We start from the raw sequence: 20,436 nt of genomic DNA, 5'->3' as shown, positions 1-20,436 counted from the left end.
CAAAAGTATTGGGACACTCTTTCATTGACATTCTTTGGTTTGTTCTGTCTCTGTACTCCAGAACTTTGGATTGGAAATGATACAATGACTATGGCATTAAAGTGCAGACTAACAGCTTCAATTTGAGGGCATTTGTGCGTCTAACTTTCTCACTCATCGTTATTCACGATTCATTCAGGAATTCATCCATAATCATGGTAGCATCCATATTAATGTAGAAGTGTTTAGAAACATAATACTATGTACAACAAAAGTGACTCCAAAATGACAATACATTATTTACCATTAATTTCTATTGGGCACAAAATAACCTGAAACACAACCACGCTTGATGTAGTCATTGTGTGCTAGGAATATGGGACCAAATACTTTACTTTTCACTACTTTAATACACATGTAAATGAATTTGTCCTAATGCATTTGGTCCACTAAAATGGGGGGACCGTGTATAAAAAGCGCTGTAATTACTAAACGGTTCAGCCGATATGGATGAAAATACCCTCAAATTAAAGCTGACAGTCTGCACTATAACCTCATTGTCGTTGTATTATTTCAAATCCAACGTGATGGAGTACAGAGCCAAAACAACAACAACAATAATTATTCAATGTCCCAATACTTTGGAGCTCACTGTATCTAAATGCATGGTTGGAATCATATTATCTGTTCTATCTCTGTACGTTATGAGGTATAACATATTATCTGTTCTCTCTCTGTACGTTGTGAGGTATAACATATTATCTGTTCTCTCTCTGTACGTTGTGAGGTATAACATATTATCTGTTCTCTCTGTACGTTGTGAGGTATAACATATTATCTGTTCTCTCTCTGTACGTTATGAGGTATAACATATTATCTGTTCTCTCTCTGTACGTTATGAGGTATAACATATTATCTGTTCTCTCTCTGTACGTTGTGAGGTATAACATATTATCTGTTCTCTCTCTGTACGTTGTGAGGTATAACATATTATCTGTTCTCTCTCTGTACGTTGTAAGGTATAACATATTATCTGTTCTCTCTCTGTACGTTGTGAGGTATAACATATTATCTGTTCTATCTCTGTACGTTGTGAGGTATAACATATTATCTGTTCTCTCTCTGTACGTTATGAGGTATAACATATTATCTGTTCTCTCTCTGTACGTTGTGAGGTATAACACATGATCTGTTCTCTCTCTGTACGTTGTGAGGTATAACATATTATCTGTTCTCTCTCTGTACGTTGTGAGGTATAACATATTATCTGTTCTATCTCTGTACGTTGTGAGGTATAACATATTATCTGTTCTCTCTCTGTACGTTATGAGGTATAACATATTATCTGTTCTATCTCTGTACGTTATGAGGTATAACATATTATCTGTTCTATCTCTGTACGTTATGAGGTATAACATATTATCTGTTCTCTCTCTGTACGTTGTGAGGTATAACACATGATCTGTTCTCTCTCTGTACGTTGTGAGGTATAACATATTATCTGTTCTATCTCTGTACGTTATGAGGTATAACATATTATCTGTTCTCTCTCTGTACGTTGTGAGGTATAACACATGATCTGTTCTCTCTCTGTACGTTGTGAGGTATAACATATTATCTGTTCTCTCTGTACGTTATGAGGTATAACATATTATCTGTTCTCTCTCTGTACGTTGTGAGGTATAACATATTATCTGTTCTCTCTCTGTACGTTGTGAGGTATAACATATTATCTGTTCTCTCTCTGTACGTTGTGAGGTATAACATATTATCTGTTCTCTCTCTGTACGTTGTGAGGTATAACATATTATCTGTTCTCTCTCTGTACGTTGTGAGGTATAACATATTATCTGTTCTCTCTCTGTACGTTATGAGGTATAACATATTATCTGTTCTCTCTGTACGTTGTGAGGTATAACATATTATCTGTTCTCTCTCTGTACGTTGTGAGGTATAACATATTATCTGTTCTCTCTCTGTACGTTGTGAGGTATAACATATTATCTGTTCTCTCTCTGTACGTTGTGAGGTATAACATATTATCTGTTCTCTCTATGTACGTTGTGAGGTATAACATATTATCTGTTCTCTCTCTGTACGTTGTGAGGTATAACATATTATCTGTTCTCTCTCTGTACGTTGTGAGGTATAACATATTATCTGTTCTCTCTCTGTACGTTGTGAGGTATAACATATTATCTGTTCTCTCTCTGTACGTTGTGAGGTATAACATATTATCTGTTCTCTCTCTGTACGTTGTGAGGTATAACATATTATCTGTTCTCTCTCTGTACGTTGTGAGGTATAACATTATCTACAATGTAAAGTAGTGAGTGTACAGCTTGTATAAAAAAAGTGGAAATTTGCTGTCCCCTCAAAATAACTCAACACACAGCCATTAATGTCTAAACCGCTGGCAACAAAAGTGAGTACACCTCTTAAGAGATAAGTGCATCATCAGCCCAAGGTACTGCAGCATAAAGCAAATATAGGAGGATACCTAAGGCCCTTTATTAAACCTGCGACAGAAGAGCTTGTTGGAAGGGGAGCGGTGTGTGTGTGAGTGAGTGAGTGAGTGTGAGAGAGAGTGAGTGAGAGAGAGAGAGAGAGAGAACCATTAGGTCATTCGGTCAGGTGGGACCAGCGAGGTGTAAATACAGTTATGTATCGCCAGAAACCTGAAAGGTTGTTAGATAGACTCCCCTGAGCTGACAAGGTAAAAATCTGTCGTTCTGCCCCTGAACAAGGCAGTTAACCCACTGTTCCTAGGCCGTCATTGGAAATAAGAATGTTTTCTTTAACTGACTTTCCTAGTTAAATAAATACAAATCAAATTTTTAAAACTATGTACAACATGAAAAATTACTATTCAAGCCATCTGGTGCCTGCCAGGCTGTGCAATCGTAGACAGTTCCAAGAAGGGCAGAGAAGCAAACAGTGCCGTGGCAATCTATTGTACCACAGATGGGAAAAGGCCCTGACGTGGCACTGTTGACTTTTTATTGACTTAATGAGGCACGATCAGATGTCATGAGAAAAGCTGGAAAATGGCACCTATCCCGAGCGATTTACAAGTAATGCGTTCATCTTAAGGTAGCTAGGTGAGACAACAACATATCACAGTCCTTGTAAGCAAGTGTTCCATAAAAGCAGCTATCAGCAAAGTCAGAGCTCGTAACAAATGGCAAGTGTGAGTGTTGGTGCAAGAAAAGCTGTTTATAGGCCGTTTCTAAATTAGGGGCCTTGCAGTGCCTTGAAAAAGTATTCAGACCCTTTGGATTTCTTCACATTTTATTGTGTTACAAAGTGGTTTCAAATGTATTTAATTGTAATTGTATAAATAAAATATAGTCGTTGCACAAGTATTCAGCTTCCTGAGTCAATACATGTTTGAAACACCTTTGGGCATCGATTACAGCTGTGAGTCTTCTTGGGTAAGTCTCTAAGAGCTTTGCACCCCTGGATTGCGCAATATTTGCCCATTATTCTTTAAACAAATCTTCAATCTCTGTCAAGATGTTGGGGGATCATGGCTGAACAGCAATTTTCTAAACCTGCCACAGATTTTCAAGCAGATTGTTGTCAAAACTGTAACTTGGCCAACTCCAGTGTATATTTGGCCTTGTGTTGTAGGCTATTGTCTTGAAAGGTGAATTCCTCGACCAGTGTCTGGTGTAAAGCAGACTGTAGCAGGTTTTCCTCTAGGATTTTGCCTGTGCTTAGCTCAATGAAAAACTACCCAGTCTTTGCCAATGACAAGCATACCCATACCATGATGCAGCCACCACCATGCTTGAACATAAAGGAGGCAGTTACTCAGTGATGTGTTGTATTGAATTTGCCCCAAACAGAAGGCTTTGCATTTAGACCAAAACGTGTATTCCTTTGCTGTGTTTTTTTTGCAGTACTACTTTAGTACCTTGTTGCTTACAAGATGGATGTTTTGGAATATTTGTATTCTTTCATTTAGGTCATTATTGTGACTCACTACAATGTTGTTGATCCATCCTCAGTTCTATCTCAGCCATTTAACTCTGTAGCTGTTATAAAATCACCAATGTCCTCATGGTCACATTCCTGAGCAGTTGAATTCCTGTCCTGCAGCTCAGTTCAGAAGGAATACGATCTTTGATGTGTCTGGGTGGTTTAATGCATAATCCACAGCATAATTATTAACTTGACCAGGCTTGAAGAGATACTCAATGTCTGATTTGTTATTGTTACCCATCTACCAATCGCTGCCCTTTTATGGGGCTTTCGAAAAGCTCCCTGGTCTTTGTAGTGGAATCTGTGCTTGAAATTCAATACTTGACTGAGGGACCTTACAGATGTTGTATGTATGGGGGACAGAGCAAGGGTTAGTCATTCAAATATCATGTCAAGCCTTATTATTTCACGTAACTTATAACAGATCGTTAAGCAAAATGTTAGTGCTGAATAATTTAGGCTTGCCCTAAACGAAGGGTCCGAGATTTTTTGGTTTATATTAAAAAAAAATATATAGGATTTCTCTTCCACATTGACATTAGAGTATTTTGTGCAGATGGTTGACAACAAAAAAAAGACAATTAAATCAATTTGAATCCCACTTTGTAAAACAATAACATGTGAAGAAATACTTTTGCAAGGCACTGTATATAGTCCAGGACTCTACGGGCCCTGATCAAAAGAAAGTAGGGCACTGTACAGGAAACCGGGTCCCATTTCGGATGGACCCCAACTGTAACTGTACTTGTCCGCCCGTGTCGATGGAAACAGAGAAATCTGAGTCTTGGAAAAAACACTGGTGTAAATCCTGTATGGAAATGCTCCCAAGTCAAGTGACTGCAGATAGCAGCATCAGCATAGACTGAAGAGACCGTTGCGGTGGATACGACTAGGCCTGCCTCAGACAATCTAATGGACGCACATGCACACGTCTGTATAGGAAGTGTCACTGTTAATATTTCACCCAGCAAGGACAGGGCATTTTTTTGTAGCCCAATTATAAATTCTCATCTCAAAACAGGAACATACGTAATAGGTGTGAAGCCCATGAGTTATCCAACTATACCAAACAGCCAGTACTCACAAAGGGTATTATTCATTTAAGCAATAATAAGGCCAGAGGAGGTGTGGTATATGGCCAATATACCACGGCTAAGGGCTGTTCTCTTATGTACGACGCAACGCGGAATGCTTAGCCACAGCCCTTAACCCTGGTATATTGGCCATATAGCAAAAACCCACAAGGTGCCTTATTGCTATTATAAACTGGTTACCAAAGTAATTATAGCAATACAATTAAATGTTTTTCCCCACCCATGGTATACGGTCTGATATACCACGTCTGTCAGACAATGTGCATTAAAGGTTCGAAGCACCCTTATCCCATTCATACCTTGTGACTGCAAATAGAACATAATAGGCCTAACTGTATTCGTTAGAGCTGGCCGTCTACACTCACCATATTAATGGAAGCATGTATCGTGGGATGGGTATCAAACGGCACCAGGGCCCACAGGGTTAAAAGTATAATGCAATTTGAAACGAGTGTGAAAATGTCCCTATCAAACCAAGCTGTTCCTATCCTCAGGATACAGGTTCAGTCTGGTGATTTAACCATGACCCTGATATAGGTGAGCAAATACCTTATCAGCGTTCAACACCATTGCACCCTCCAAGCTCATCACTAAGCTAAAGACCCGGGGACTGAACACCTCCCTCTGCTACTAGATCCTGGACTTCCTGACAGGCCGCCTCCAGGTGGTGAGAGAAGTCAATAACACATCTGCCATGCTGACCCTCAACACGGGGGCCCCTCAGAGGTGCATGCTTAGTCCCTTCCTGTACTCCCCGTTCACCCACAACTGCGTGGCCACACGTGACTCCAACACCATCATTAAGTTTGCAGACGACACGGCGGTTTTAGGCCTGATCACCGATGACGATGAGACAGCCTATAGGGAGGCTATATAGGGGACAACAACCTCTCCCTCAACGTCAGCAAGACAAAGGAGCTGATAGTGGACTTCAGGAAACGGAAGGGCTGTTGTGGAGCAAGTCTGCACCTGTTGTTCACGAAAAAGCCTGACAAGAGACTGTCTCAATAGCGCTTTCTTGTTAAGTCCTTCAAAAGTGTTGAAGAGGCCCTTGAGGCTCACACTGCACCTTTAGAGTGGAAGCAGATGCACTCACAGTCACACACAACCTCACAACTACACCGAACAAAAATATAAACGCAACATGCAACAATTTCAAAGATTTTACTGAGTTACAGTTCATATAAGGAAATCACTTAATTAGGCCCTAATCTATGGATTTCACATGACTGGGAATACAGATATGTATACCTTTTTTTTAAAGTAGGGGCGTGGATGAGACAACCAGTCTATCTCATGTGACCACCATTTGCCTCATACAGCATGACACATCTCCTTCGCATAGAGTTGATTAGGCTGTTGATTGTGGCCTGTGTATGTTGTCGCTCTCCTCTTCAATGGCTGTACAATTTTTTTTTTACCCCATATCTCTGCGATGCAGTGCCTTAGACCACTGTTCCACTCGGGAGGCCCGGCTGTGCGAAGTTGCTGGATATTGGCGTCATGGGGCCGTGCTGGATATCATTGCGTCATGGGGCCGTGCATTATCATGCTGAAACATAAGGTGATGGCGGGAGATGAATGGCACGGCAATGGGCCTCAGGACTTGTCATGGTATCTCTGTGCATTCAAATTGCCATCTATAAAATGCAATGGTCTTTGTTGTCCATAGCTTATGCCTGCCCATACCATAACCCCACCGCCACAATGGGGCACTCTGCCAAATTCTCTAAAAAGACATTGAAGGTGGCTTACGGTAGAGAAAAAAACAAATTCTCTGGCAACAGCTTTGTTGGACATTCCTGCAGTCAACATGCCAATTGCACACTCCCTCAAAACTTAAGACATCTGTGGCATTGTGTTGTGTGACAAAACTGCACATTTTAGAGTGGCCCTTTATTGTCCCCAGCACAAGGTGCATCTGTGTAATGATAATGGTGTTTGATCATTTTCTTGGTATACCACACCTGTCAGGTGGATAGATTGTCTTGGTAATGTAGAAATGCTCACTAACAGGGATGTAAAAAAACATCAGGGATCTTTAATTGAAGCTCATGAAACATGGGACCAACACTTTAAAATGTTGCATTTATATTTTTGTTCAGTATAAGACAGACATAAATTACAGTCACTCACTGTGTGGGGGTGACAAGGCAAAAGATGACAAGGAAGTGAATTCAGACAAGTGAAATCATTTGTTCCTGAATAGTGGATTTGACTGACACAGGACTTCACAGTTCCACAGTAACGGGTGAAGCCGGATCAGACTCTTTCTCTGCTGTGCATCACTGATAACTTTCATACTGCACATGTCTTTCCTCCTCCCTATCTCTTGCTCCCTTCTCTCTCTCCCTCTCTCTCTTCACACACACAGAAAACCATTTCCATAATGTCTGACACAGCCAGTTATTATCAATGTCCATTAGGCTAATGACCTGGTTATTAGCATTAGTGAGAACCAGAACAGATGACAGAAAATAGGACACACAGACACAGCCTGTTCATCTGCGCCATGACAGCAGTGACTACCACAAATACAGCAAGCCTTCACTGTCTTCATTCTCATTCTCTTTATTTTTTACATCTCTCAGAGGACAGTGAGATTAGCAGAAACCCTACAGCACAACATAGACAGCATTGATTCAAGATGCAATGGGTTAAGTCTGGTTAAATATCTCTGGATCAATGGGAGGAATCACATTGCCAGCCACAATTTCACTGAGAGTCTGTGCCATGATTTCCCTTGGGCTGGCTGGGAGAAACTTGCTTGCCTGGTCTGCTGTGAGGCTTCAGAGTTGCCACGGCAACAAGTCCCTGTGTTGTGAGAAAAAAATTCTTCCTTTCTTCCTCCTTGCCCCAAAGACCGACCAAACAACATTTGTTCAGGAGGAACGCAAGAAGGAAAAGGAACGAAGGAAAACAGATCAATAATACCTCCTTTCTGGTTGTTACGCAAGAGATTTCAAAAGTGCAACATTAATTTCAAAGGAATCTATCTGAGAGCAACCCCTCAACTGTATAGTCTTCCTCTGCATCTATGGACGTGTAGTACATTTCCGTATATTATACCTAATCTTGGAAAAAGTAGGTTTTTAGCTCACATTTGGCCAGGGTGATAATGAAGAAAGAGTTCTAGCTTATAAATGAAACATTACATCATATTAACGCACCAGTAGCTGCAGAATAGTTCCTAACCCGCTCTCGGAGGTCTTTATCGGCTTAGTGCCTGCTGCCATGTTGGTTCAAGACCAGGATTTATGTAATTTCACTGCCAGGTTCCTCAATCCAGCTTTATTACTGAATCACAGTCTTCTGACCCCTCCTGAGCCTAACTGATCTCAGAGCAGGTAGTAACAGCATTCGTCACTTACGCCGCTTTTCGACTACAACACCAGTGTTTAAACCCTTGTTTTTCCATAGCTAGGGCTGACGGTGAGGACTTGTGAAGAGCAGAATCAATAACCTCTGCATTATCAAAACAGTTGCTTTCTGAGAAGGTGTTAAAGTTCACAGTTAGCCATTGTTATGTAAATGTTGCTGAAAAGTACCAATGGCCGGGCTTTTGCCCCAAGTGAGAGCAGGTCTGCCAGACTCATGGCCCAGTGAGACACATGTAAATTCTTGGTCTCATGTTTTATGAGCTGAAACAAAAGCTCAGAAATGTTCCATATGCAAAAAAAGCTTATTTCTCTCAAATTGTGTTTCTCTCAAAGTCAAGGTATTGAAGTGGCCATCATGAAGCCCTGACCTCAATCCTATAGAAAATTTGTGGGCAGAACTGAAAAAAAGTGTGTGCGAGCAAGGAGGCCTACAATCCTGACTCAGTTACACCAGCTCTGTCAGGAGGAATGGGCCAAACGTTCACCCAACTTATTGTGGGAAGCTTGTGGAAGGCTACCCGAAACATTTGACCCAAATTAAACAATTTAAAGGCAATGCTACCAAATACTAATTGATTGTATGTAAACTTCTGACCCACTGGGAATGTGATGAAATAAATCAAAACTGAAATAAACCACTCTACAATTATTCTGACATTTCACATTCTTAAAATAAAGTGGTGATCCTAACTGACCTAAGACAGGGGATTTTTTACTAGGATTAAATGTCAGGAATTGTGAAAAACTGAGTTTAAATGTATTTGACTGACTTCAACTGTATATAGTGTTGTAAGGATGTGCAAATGGTTAAAGTACTAAAGGGAAAGTAAATAAACATACTGTACATATGGGTTGTATTTACAATGGTGTTTGCTCTTCACTAGTTACCCATATCTTGTGGCAACAGGTCACAAATATTGCTGCTGTGATGGCACACTGTGGTATTTCACCCAGTAGATATGAGAGTTGATCAAAATTGGCTTTGTTTTCAAATTCTTCGTGGATCTGTGTAATCTGAGGGAAATATGTCTCTCTAATATGGTCATACATTTGGCAGGAGGTTAGGAAGTGCATCTCAGGTTCCACTTCATTTTGTGGGCAGTGTGCACATAGCCTGGCAATAGCAAGGCTATGCTCACTGAGTCTGTACATAGTCAAAGCTTTCCTTAAGTTTGGGTCAGTCACAGTGTTCATCTCTCCAGGTTCATCTCTCTGTAGGTTAAGGAAGGTTTGGGAATCGCTTCCTTTTAGGTGGTTGTAGAATTTAACGGCTCTTTCCTGTATTCTGATCATTTGCGGGTATCGGCCTAATTCTGCTCTGCATGCATTATTTGGTGTTTTACGATGTACACGGAGGATATTTTTTCAGAATTCTGCATGCAGTCTCAATTTGGTGTTTGTCCCATTTTGTGAATTCTTGGTTGGTGAGCGGACCCCAGACCTCACAACCATAAAGGGCAATGGGTTCTATAACTGATTCAAGTATTTTTAGCCAAATCCTAATTGGTATGTTGAAATGTATGTTCCTTTTGATGGCATAGAATGCGTTCGTTGATATATATGTTGAAGAAGGTGGGGCTTAAGCTGCATCCCTGTCTCCCCACAGCCCTGTGGGAAGAATGTCTATATTTTCAAATAAATCTAACATAACAAAAAAGTCAAGGGGTCTGAATACTTTCCGAATGCACTATACATATCAGGAACACATGTAATTCCGTTACTGAATGTAAATCAAATCAATTGTTATGTCACATGCAACACAGTGAAATGCTTACTTAAAAGCCCTTAACCAACAATGCAGTTCAATAGAGTTAAGAAAATAGTTACTAAATAATGTACTTTTTACTCCATACATTTGACACCCAAAAGTACTCATTACATTTTGAATGCTTAACAGGACAGGAAAATTGTTAAATTCACACACTTATCAAGAGAACATCCTGGTCATCCCTACTGCCTCTGATCTGGCGGACTCACTAAACACAAATGATTCATTTGTAAATTATGTCAGTGTTGGAGTGTACCTCTGTCTATCCTTAAAAAACTAAATGCAAGAAAATCTAGTTTGCCTAATATGAGCAATTTGAAATGATTTATACTTTTACTTTTGATACTTAAGTATATTTCAAACCAAATACTTTTAGACTTCTACTCAAGAAGTATTTTACTGAGTGACTTTCACTTGAGTCATTTTCTATGATGGCATCTTTACTTCTACTCAAGTATGACAATTGGGTACTTTTTCCACCACTGTGTGTATGTGCACTTGCCTGCATGTGCGTGCACATGTTATTTGTGACTAGCAATAACAGTTAAACTGTAATCTCTCCATCTAACACAAGCCAGCCCCCAGGAGAATCACTGAATACTATTAGTGACAAGAGTGCCAGTGAGCCACACAAAAGCACTGCCTCTGCAATGACATACCTGACCTTAAAAAACTAAACACGGATGACAACAGGGAGAATCAGCATAGAAGGAGGAAGTTAAAGAAGGGGCAGAGAGAGGATGGTCCTGACGTACATACCTACACGTACGCTACGGTCACAAGACGCAGGCCTCCTCGTTGTTCCTAGAATTTCTAAGCAAACAGCTGAAGGCAGGGCTTTCTCCTATAGAGATCCTTTTTTTAACGGAATGGTCTGCCTACCCATGTGAGAGACGCAGACTCGGTCTCAACCTTTAATCCTTACCGAAGGCTCATCTCTTCAGTAGGTCCTACGATTGAGTGTAGTCAGGTCCAGGGGTGCGAAAGTTGAACGACAAGGCACTGGAGTGACCACCCTTGCTGTCTCTGCCTGACTCTCCACTCGCCTACACTGTAAAGTCCACAACCTGTTGTATTCGGTGCATGTGAGAAATAACATTTGATTTGACTGCCTCTGACCCTATAACAGGGTCGGAGTTACTGGCTTGTAAAAAGAATGGAAGTCATAGGTTACGTAACCCCCCGTTGTCATCCGACTTCCTATGTGAAGTCTCAGTTGCACATTTGAAGATGTGCAACTGCTGTTTTAATGTATCACCATCTTGCTTCTTGGAGGAGTTTTTGGAAACATTTTATGTGCAGTGTGAGCTACTCTAGGAAGTGACGTTGCAGGCTAGCTCAGTGCTGCCCCCTCTCATTGAGTATCTAAGGCACTGCATCTCAGTGATATAGGCGTCACTACAGACACCCTGGTTCGAATCCAGGTTGTATCACAACCGGCCTTGATTGGGAGTCCTATAGGGCGGCGCACAATTGGCCCAGCATCGTCCAGGTTTGGCCCAGCTTCGTCATTGCAAATAAGAATTTGTTCTTAACCGACTTGCCTAACTAAATAAAACAATTCTGTGTTTAGGAAATAATTGGTTCAAGACATACTGGTGAAATAGAAGCAAGTATTACTACCATGACTGTTAAAAAAACATGTATGTCCACGAATATTGACCATGAAGAGCCGCCATACTCCCCTTATGGGGGTTCCTGCTTTATGAAAACATAATCTGAAGAACCCCGGTCGGCCTTGAATTTGAAATCCTCAATGAGAGGGAGCAGTCCTTCTCCCCTGGCCCGAGTCCACATGTGTTTTTCTACTGCTCATAAAAAAAAATGAGATTTGGGTATTGGCGGTGTTGTACGTTGTGGGTGTGTTATGTTCATTATATTGTACCCTGGCAGTTAATTTAGTTTGTTCCTCGAGTCACCGTAGCAACAACCTAGCCACTCCCACTTTCTCAAAAGCCAGAATTAATCTAAGATAAATCAAGAAATCTGTCATTAATTTGGACTTTTTTTTTGCAGAGATCTTAGTTGTGCGATTTTACATCTAACAGATGTTTGGTGCATGAAAATTGTGTCTTGTGGAATGAGGACAAATACTTTATTGAAGAATCCCTACTGTTGACCAATCACAGACGAAGGCTCATATACGTCGGTTCCCGAATTTCGGCTTGCCCCAAAACATGTTGTGTGCCCGAACTGCCGAAGTCCAAAATGAACAAAAATGTCACAAAATGTCGTCATAATATATGTACAAACTCTTCCAAACTGTTTTGTCTGGGAAGCCTACGGACGCCTTAATGCTCCCGAATCGCTCTCTCTCTCTCTTAACCTCTGAATGCTCGGCTATGAAAAGCCAACTGACATTTACTCCTGAGGTGTTATTGTGTTCCACCCTCTATAACCACTGTGGTTATTATCTGACCCTGATGGTCATCTATGTATGTTTAAACGTCTTGAAGAACGATCTGGCCTAAATGGAACAGCCAGAAGAGGACTGGCCAAACCTCAGAGCCTGGTTCCTCTCTAGGTTTCTTCCTAGGTTCCTATCTTTCTAGGGAGTTTTTCCTAGCCACGATGGTTCTACATCTGCATTGCTTGCTCTTTGGGTTTTTAGACTGGGTATCTGTCTAGCACATTGTGACAACTGCTGTTGTAAAATGGGCTTTATAAAATACATTTGATTGATTGAGTGGTGCGAGTGGTCAGTGAGATAATGATAATGTGTGTGTGTGTGTCTGTCCAGTAAAATGAAATGAAGAGATTATGTGTGTAAGAGTATCCAGCAGTTGTGATTCTCACAGTGTTGAGAGCTCAGGAGAGATTCTCTCTCATGGTCAGTCAGTACCTCTCATTTTTGGCCCCAGATATCATGCAGCTGGGGGATAGCCTCGCAGGCACTACTATTCTAGATGCACTCTGGGATCTTACATATCACACAAATTGCAAACATTGTATGATATACAAATGGCTACATTTGTAACATATCACATGAAATGGGTGACATAGAACACAATCGGATGAGATGGCGCACAAAAAAAAAACGGGACCACTTTTGACTCGTGAGCACCACTTTCAAAACTACTGTTTGAAATTACACAAGAATGCATCTTTAATTCTCTAATTCATCCTTTTCAATCTCATCTCTCTCTTATAAAAGTGATTTAAATGAGGTCTACATGTTCGAAATTTCCATGAAAATAACATTTGAATTAAAATCACGTAGTGTGTTTGATTAGATTAACCCAAAGCAGTATAGGCTAAGACTGCACATAATGATTTACTTAAAAATTATAGATTGTTATATGAATGACAACACATGTCAAGCAATATGGGCTAGACTACGTCCATTTGCTAGGGTATACACTATATGGAGAATGCACTTTCCTGGTTCCCTTTTCTTAGTTTGCTCACAACTCCTAGTCACGCACTAAGCGTTACATAAACACAATTGACTTAACATATCCAATATCAATATCCAACATATCAATTTCAGTGCCCTTTGGACAATTTTCAACCCAAAATGATCGGCCAAATAATGTTATTGTATATGTTATGGTTGCTGTTGTTTTTACATTGAATGCAGGCTGTTTTGAGAATCGGAAGACATTATAATAAAGGCATAATTGTATAACTTTATATGAGACAGAACAAAACTATATATATATATATATATATATATATATATATATATATATATATATATATATATATATATATAGAAACAGTTTCGCTTGTACTGTAATAAAACGATATGCTTACCTGGCATACTTGCACTGACAGTGGCGAGAATGATACACAGTAGAACCCCGGGCTGAAGCGAGGCCCGGGGTTGTCGTTCGATCCGCTTCGAAGGCAGCATCCTTGAGCGGACTTCTTTAGGAACCGTGAGCCAGACACCGGGGCATAGGGTTGGTCATCATTCCCCCTACTCGTTTTCAGTGCGAAGTGTTTTCCGTGACAAATAAATCCTACACTAGTGGACAGTCCGGTTCACGGTCTATGAGCCGCTGGTTAATCCGTAGCACTGCTAAAGATCGCGGTGCGCAAATTGAAGCAAGGGGAGGCGGGGAATTCTGCAACAGAGAGATCAGATGGAGAGGCAGGGTGAACTGCGGCGGTAGGCTACGTAAAATCATGGTGTCGGCCTCATGACGCGATTAGAAAACAGGTTTGGTCATTTTGCCAATCTAACAGACCGAGCGCAGGCAGGTGTTTTCTGCTGTTGCCTCCAATGTTTGACCAAAAACGGTTTATTACATTGTCTCTGGTTTAACCACTATCAGTCGCACATAAATGAACATAGGCTTTAACTAATGTTCTACCATCACCGATGTTATCACTATAGCAAGGGTGGGGCAGCAATGTTATATTGTTTGCAAGATAAGAAGCGTAATGGAAAGTCCATGATTATAATGCCATAGAAAGGTTTTATGTAGGTCTAAGCAGCTAGTTTGAGTTTCCACTATCACACTTTTCTGAGATAATAACATTGTTAACATTTGCCTATTTTCGTGCTATGACAGTGTAAGTACCAGACAGTGAGCACAGCTTTAGTGCATGTTGGTGATAGCATCGACGAGGAAGGTGACTTCGTTATCATATGGGTCCTAGTCCAAGCACTCCACATCTAGAGTTCCACTGTCAGGCCTTCTCCCGTCCGCTGGCAGCAAAAAGGGATCGCTTTATTGCAGCTAGCCATACAGGGTTGGTTTCTCGAACACAGATTTAAAGGCGCTGCATGGTCAATCCGATTTCTGCGTTGGCCGTGCAGCATGTACAGTGAAAAGGCCTATGCAGAAGGCAGGGCATTCATACTCCGCAATTGCGTCACACCATCTACATGGCACCTCTGACCACATTTCGGATCAAGTATAAATTGCCTCTAAACCTAGTCCTGGACTAACAAACAAGCTCAATGGAAATTCTACATTGATATAGGTTTCCTGTCCATAAATGGGCTTAATCTGGGTCCGGGAAACTGGCCCACAGTTTTTGTAGCGGTATTGCTCATTAAGTGTGAGAATCAACTAAATAACCTAATTTCCATGGCCACATATGACCTCCAAGACGTTACCCCTTTTATCTCAGAGTACTCTTACGACATGGAGTGTGAGTAGTGGTTTACCTCATGGCCTGGAGGCCTGTCCGGCTGTTCCGGTGCTCCCTTCTTAGCAGAGTTCCTCTGGGAGTGACTAGAACGCTCAGACTGGGATGAAAACATGTTGGCACTCAAGAGGACCACAGAGAAAACTGAAAAACATGACAGACTGGAGACAATGTGTGTATCTCCCAATAGACTAAAGTGGCTTATTTTCTTCATCGCCTTCCCTTCACCTAAAGAGTGGATCAGGAAACCACACTGTGCTTTCAGATCATTGCAGATGGGAGGAGAGGAAATCACTTTAAAATTCACAATTCAGCTGTTTGGATATTGGTCAAATTGAAGGCTCACATCTGATGGGTTGCTTCTTCTTTGAGGTGAGGAGCTTGGAGTGACCCAGACTGGGCAGGGAGAATGAGTGGGTCTGGGAGGACATCTTGGATCGTGTGAGAGGGCGCACCCTGCTGATCAGTGTAGGGAGGAGCAGAAGCTGCAATGCCAATATTATTACTAATGTATTAGTAAAACCCACACCACAGTGCTAATAGGACAAGCAGTTTACAAGGTTTCAAATATCAGAGGTAAATAAGTGCTTTACTTTGGCAGAAGCTCACCGGAGCAGAGTACCGGCACCTAAAATGTTCTACTGCTTGAGCTCCTGCACCTCTAGAGTATTGTGGAGCTCCTACACCTAAATATAAACAGTACCGGAACACAAAATGAGTACTGGCATCTTTTTCAGTCCAAGTCAAGCACTGGAGGTAATTCAAATATCAAACTTCTCTTTTTTGGTCACAAGTCATTTGGGTGTGAAATAAAGTTCCATATCAAAACAAGCAATTGTAATGTAGGCCCATGTTCCGCCAGGAATGATGAGGATTAAGTAAGTAATAAAGGTCTATCGCTAGTGGTTTGGTACTATTGACATTGTTTTTTACCTTATGTCCAGTGTCTTTGTGTGAGACTAGGTCAGTATACTGGGTCTGGCTTAAAGCCTGTGCTTTGTCACAACTCTCCCCTGAAAGGAGAGGATTTTATCAGGCTCCAAAACTCACAATAAAGCAGTGAAACAAGTACTGAAGTAGGGTTGCAAATGGTCAGAAATGTTCCTGAAATTTTCCATGGTAAGTTAAGCCCTGGAATATGGGGAATTTTGCTTAAATTCATCAACAAATTAAGTTTATAACAGTGAACCTTTTTTTTTTTTTTTACATGTTGGTTAAACTATCCCCAATTCAATGGAATTGCAACCCTCTGCATGCACAGTGCACTCTTCCATCACTTGCACACTAATGAGATGCTATTGAGCCCACACTACTACACTGTCTGAGCCAAGGACTACATGATTTTCTGGTAAGTTTTGATTACAATACTGGGTGGGGTGAATATATTTTATATGACATGATTCTTTGTTTACTAGTAAAATAGTAGCCTGTGTGTTTAAATCATATCTAACAATTTCTGCTAGTTAGTTTTTGCTACCATGTGGGTTTTAGCTTGCTTGAGCCTGCTAACTGAGGAGTGTTAATTCACCTGTTTCCATACATGTTTAATTTAAAACATTTATCTTACAAAGGACTTGTTTAATCTAACTGCTTAACTATTTATCTGTACATGGAATTGTATTGGGTTTTTTAAACTCATTTTCCCCTAATCTTTACAGGAAAATGCCACGGGCACTATCTGATGATGTGTGGAGACATTTCACTGCAGCTAATGTAGAAGGAAAATCTGTGTACATTTGCAAATACTGTGCCAAATCATGTGAAGAATGCAACAAAGATGCAGAATCATCTGGCCAAGTGCATAAAGTTCCCTCAGCGCTCACAACAAGCAACCTCTGACAAAAGTACCTCTACTTCTATTCGAGGTGAAAATGTTGAATCAGACACCTTATTGATAGCAACAGCTCATGGTCCTCCTCGAATCAGAATTTTTTTTTGACGCAAATGGAAGAACGTAGTCAGAGAAATGCTGATGAATGTCTTGCTCTAGCTGTGTATGCAACTGGTTCACCTCTGAAGCTCACAGGCAATGTGTACTGGAAGAGATTTCTGAATGTTCTTCACCCAGCATACACCCCTCCAACCAGACATGCTTCATCTACTAATTTGCTGGATGCCGAATTCAACAGAGTTCAAGTGAAGGTCAAGCATATCATAGAGAAAGCAGACTGTATTGCAATCATCTGTGATGGGTGGTCGAATGTTTGTGGGCAAGGAATAATGAACTACATCATCATCTCCACCCCTCAACCACTATTCTACAAGAGCACAGACACAAGGGACAACAGACACACTGGTCTCTACATTGCAGATGAGCTGAAGGCAGTCATCAATGACCTTGGACCACAGAAGGTATTTGCACTGGTGACAGACAATGCTGCGAACATAAAGTCTGCTTGGTCTAGATTGGAGGAGTCCTACCCTCACATCACACCCATTGGCTGTGCCGCTCATGCATTGAATCTGCTCCTCAAGGACATCATGGCACTGAAAACAATAGATACTCTCCAAGAGAGCCAAGGAAATGGTTAGGTATGTGAAGGGTCATCAAGTTATAGCAGTAATCTACCTCACCAAGCAAAGTGAGAAGAATAAGAGCACCACATTGAAGCTGCCCAGCAACACTCTTTGGGGTGGTGTCATCATGTTTAACAGTCTCCTGGAGGGGAATGAGTCTCTCCAAGAAATGGCCATATCACAGTCTACTGATATGGACAGCCCCATCAAGAGGCTCCTCCTGGATGATGTACTTTGTGAGAGAGTGGTAAGCAGCCTGAAACTCCTGAAAACTATAGCAGTAGCCATTGCAGATTGTTGGAGACCATGCCATCCTGTCTGATGTTCAGACTCTGCTTGCAGATGTAAGAGAAGAAATCCATACTGCCCTGCCCAATTCACTGTTGCTCCAAGCAAAGGGAACTGCAGTTATGAAATGCATCAAAAAGCGTGAAGACTTCTGCCTGAAGCCAGTACACGCCACAGCTTTACATGTTGGACCCCAAGTACGCTGGCAAGAGCATCCTGTCTGGTGCAGAGATCAACAAGGCCTATGGTGTCATCAATACCATGTCTCGCCACCTTGGCCTGGATGAGGACAAGGGCTTTGGGATGGAGATGCAACATGGCAGTCGTGCCAACATACAGTGCCTTGCGAAAGTATTCGGCCCCCTTGAACTTTGCGACCTTTTGCCACATTTCAGGCTTCAAACATAAAGATATAAAACTATATTTTTTTGTGAAGAATCAACAACAAGTGGGACACAATCATGAAGTGGAACGACATTTATTGGATATTTCAAACTTTTTTAACAAATCAAAAACTGAAAAATTGGACGTGCAAAATTATTTAGCCCCTTTAAGTTAATACTTTGTAGTGCCACCTTTTGCTGCGATTACAGCTGTAAGTCGCTTGGGGTATGTCTCTATCAGTTTTGCACATCGAGAGACTGAAATTTTTTCCCATTCCTCCTTGCAAAACAGCTCGAGCTCAGTGAGGTTGGATGGAGAGCATTTGTGAACAGCAGTTTTCAGTTCTTTCCACAGATTCTCGATAGGATTCAGGTCTGGACTTTGACTTGGCCATTCTAACACCTGGATATGTTTATTTTTGAACCATTCCATTGTAGATTTTGCTTTATGTTTTGGATCTTGTTGGAAGACAAATCTCTGTCCCAGTCTCAGGTCTTTTGCAGACTCCATCAGGTTTTCTTCCAGAATGGTCCTGTATTTGGCTCCATCCATTTTCCCATCAATTTTAACCATCTTCCCTGTCCCTGCTGAAGAAAAGCAGGCCCAAACCATGATGCTACCACCACCATGTTTGACAGTGGGGATGGTGTGTTCAGGGTGATGAGCTGTGTTGCTTTTACGCCAAACATAACGTTTTGCATTGTTGCCAAAAAGTTCAATTTTGGTTTCATCTGACCAGAGCACCTCTTTCCACATGTTTGGTGTGTCTCCCAGGTGGCTTGTGGCAAACTTTAAACAACACTTTTTATGGATATCTTTAAGAAATTGCTTTTTTCTTGCCACTCTTCCATAAAGGCCAGATTTGTGCAATATACGACTGATTGTTGTCCTATGGACAGAGTCTCCCACCTCAGCTGTAGATCTCTGCAGTTCATCCAGAGTGATCATGGGCCTCTTGGCTGCATCTCTGATCAGTCTTCTCCTTGTATGAGCTGAAAGTTTAGAGGGACGGCCAGGTCTTGGTAGATTTGCAGTGGTCTGATACTCCTTCCATTTCAATATTATCGCTTGCACAGTGCTCCTTGGGATGTTTAAAGCTTGGGAAATCAATTTTTTTTAAATTTTTTTTTTCACAACAGTATCTCGGACCTGCCTGGTGTGTTCCTTGTTCTTCATGATGCTCTCTGCGCTTTTAACGGACCTCTGAGACTATCACAGTGCAGGTGCATTTATACGGAGACTTGATTACACACAGGTGGATTGTATTTATCATTAGTCATTTAGGTCAACATTGGATCATTCAGAGATCCTCACTGAACTTCTGGAGAGAGTTTGCTGCACTGAAAGTAAAGGGGCTGAATAATTTTGCACGCCCAATTTTTCAGTTTTTGATTTGTTAAAAAAGTTTGAAATATCCAATAAATGTCGTTCCACTTCATGATTGTGCCCCACTTGTTGTTGATTCTTCACAAAAAAATACAGTTTTATATCTTTATGTTTGAAGCCTGAAATGTGACAAAAGGTCGCAAAGTTCAAGGGGGCCGAATACTTTCGCAAGGCACTGTATCTCATCAGCTACCTGGTGGAAGGGACTTTGTGGATCTGAGGCTCTTTCCCCTGTTGCCTCAATCATCCTCCAAATCCCACCAACATCAGCTGCCTCAGAGCACAACTGGTCCTTGTTTGGGGACACACACACACCAAAGCACGCAACAGGCTGACCAATACAAGGGTTGAAAAATTGGTGGCCATCTGGGCAATTGAGGCTTTTGAGCCTGACAACGAGCCATCCTCAACAAGGTTGGAAAGTGACAGTGAAGATGAGGCCTCAGAGTCTGATGTTCAAGAGGTGGACATTGAGGAGGTCCAGGGAGAAGACATGGAAGCTTGAGAGGAAGACAACCAAAGCTTTAGTTTCTAGACTATCGTTTTTGGG

General features: G+C 41.3%; 1 protein-coding gene across 1 annotated transcript in view; it reads right to left on the bottom strand.

The window, feature by feature from the left end:
* The window catches only part of LOC109874177 (neural proliferation differentiation and control protein 1-like), a 34,577-nt gene extending 20,140 nt beyond the window's left edge, over positions 1-14,437 (bottom strand). Inside the window, exon 1 of the mRNA XM_031808862.1 lies at positions 13,965-14,437. Within this exon, the coding sequence (XP_031664722.1) occupies positions 13,965-14,064 (100 nt within the window). The 5' untranslated portion in view covers positions 14,065-14,437. The remainder of the gene's footprint in view (positions 1-13,964) is intronic.
* Positions 14,438-20,436: the final 5,999 nt, after the last annotated feature.

The sequence above is a fragment of the Oncorhynchus kisutch genome, linkage group LG29, assembly GCF_002021735.2.
Source record: "Oncorhynchus kisutch isolate 150728-3 linkage group LG29, Okis_V2, whole genome shotgun sequence".
NCBI classification, from domain to species: domain Eukaryota; kingdom Metazoa; phylum Chordata; class Actinopteri; order Salmoniformes; family Salmonidae; genus Oncorhynchus; species Oncorhynchus kisutch.
The sequence above is the reverse complement of the archived record's forward strand: the minus strand, read 5'-3'. Positions and strand labels throughout refer to the sequence as shown.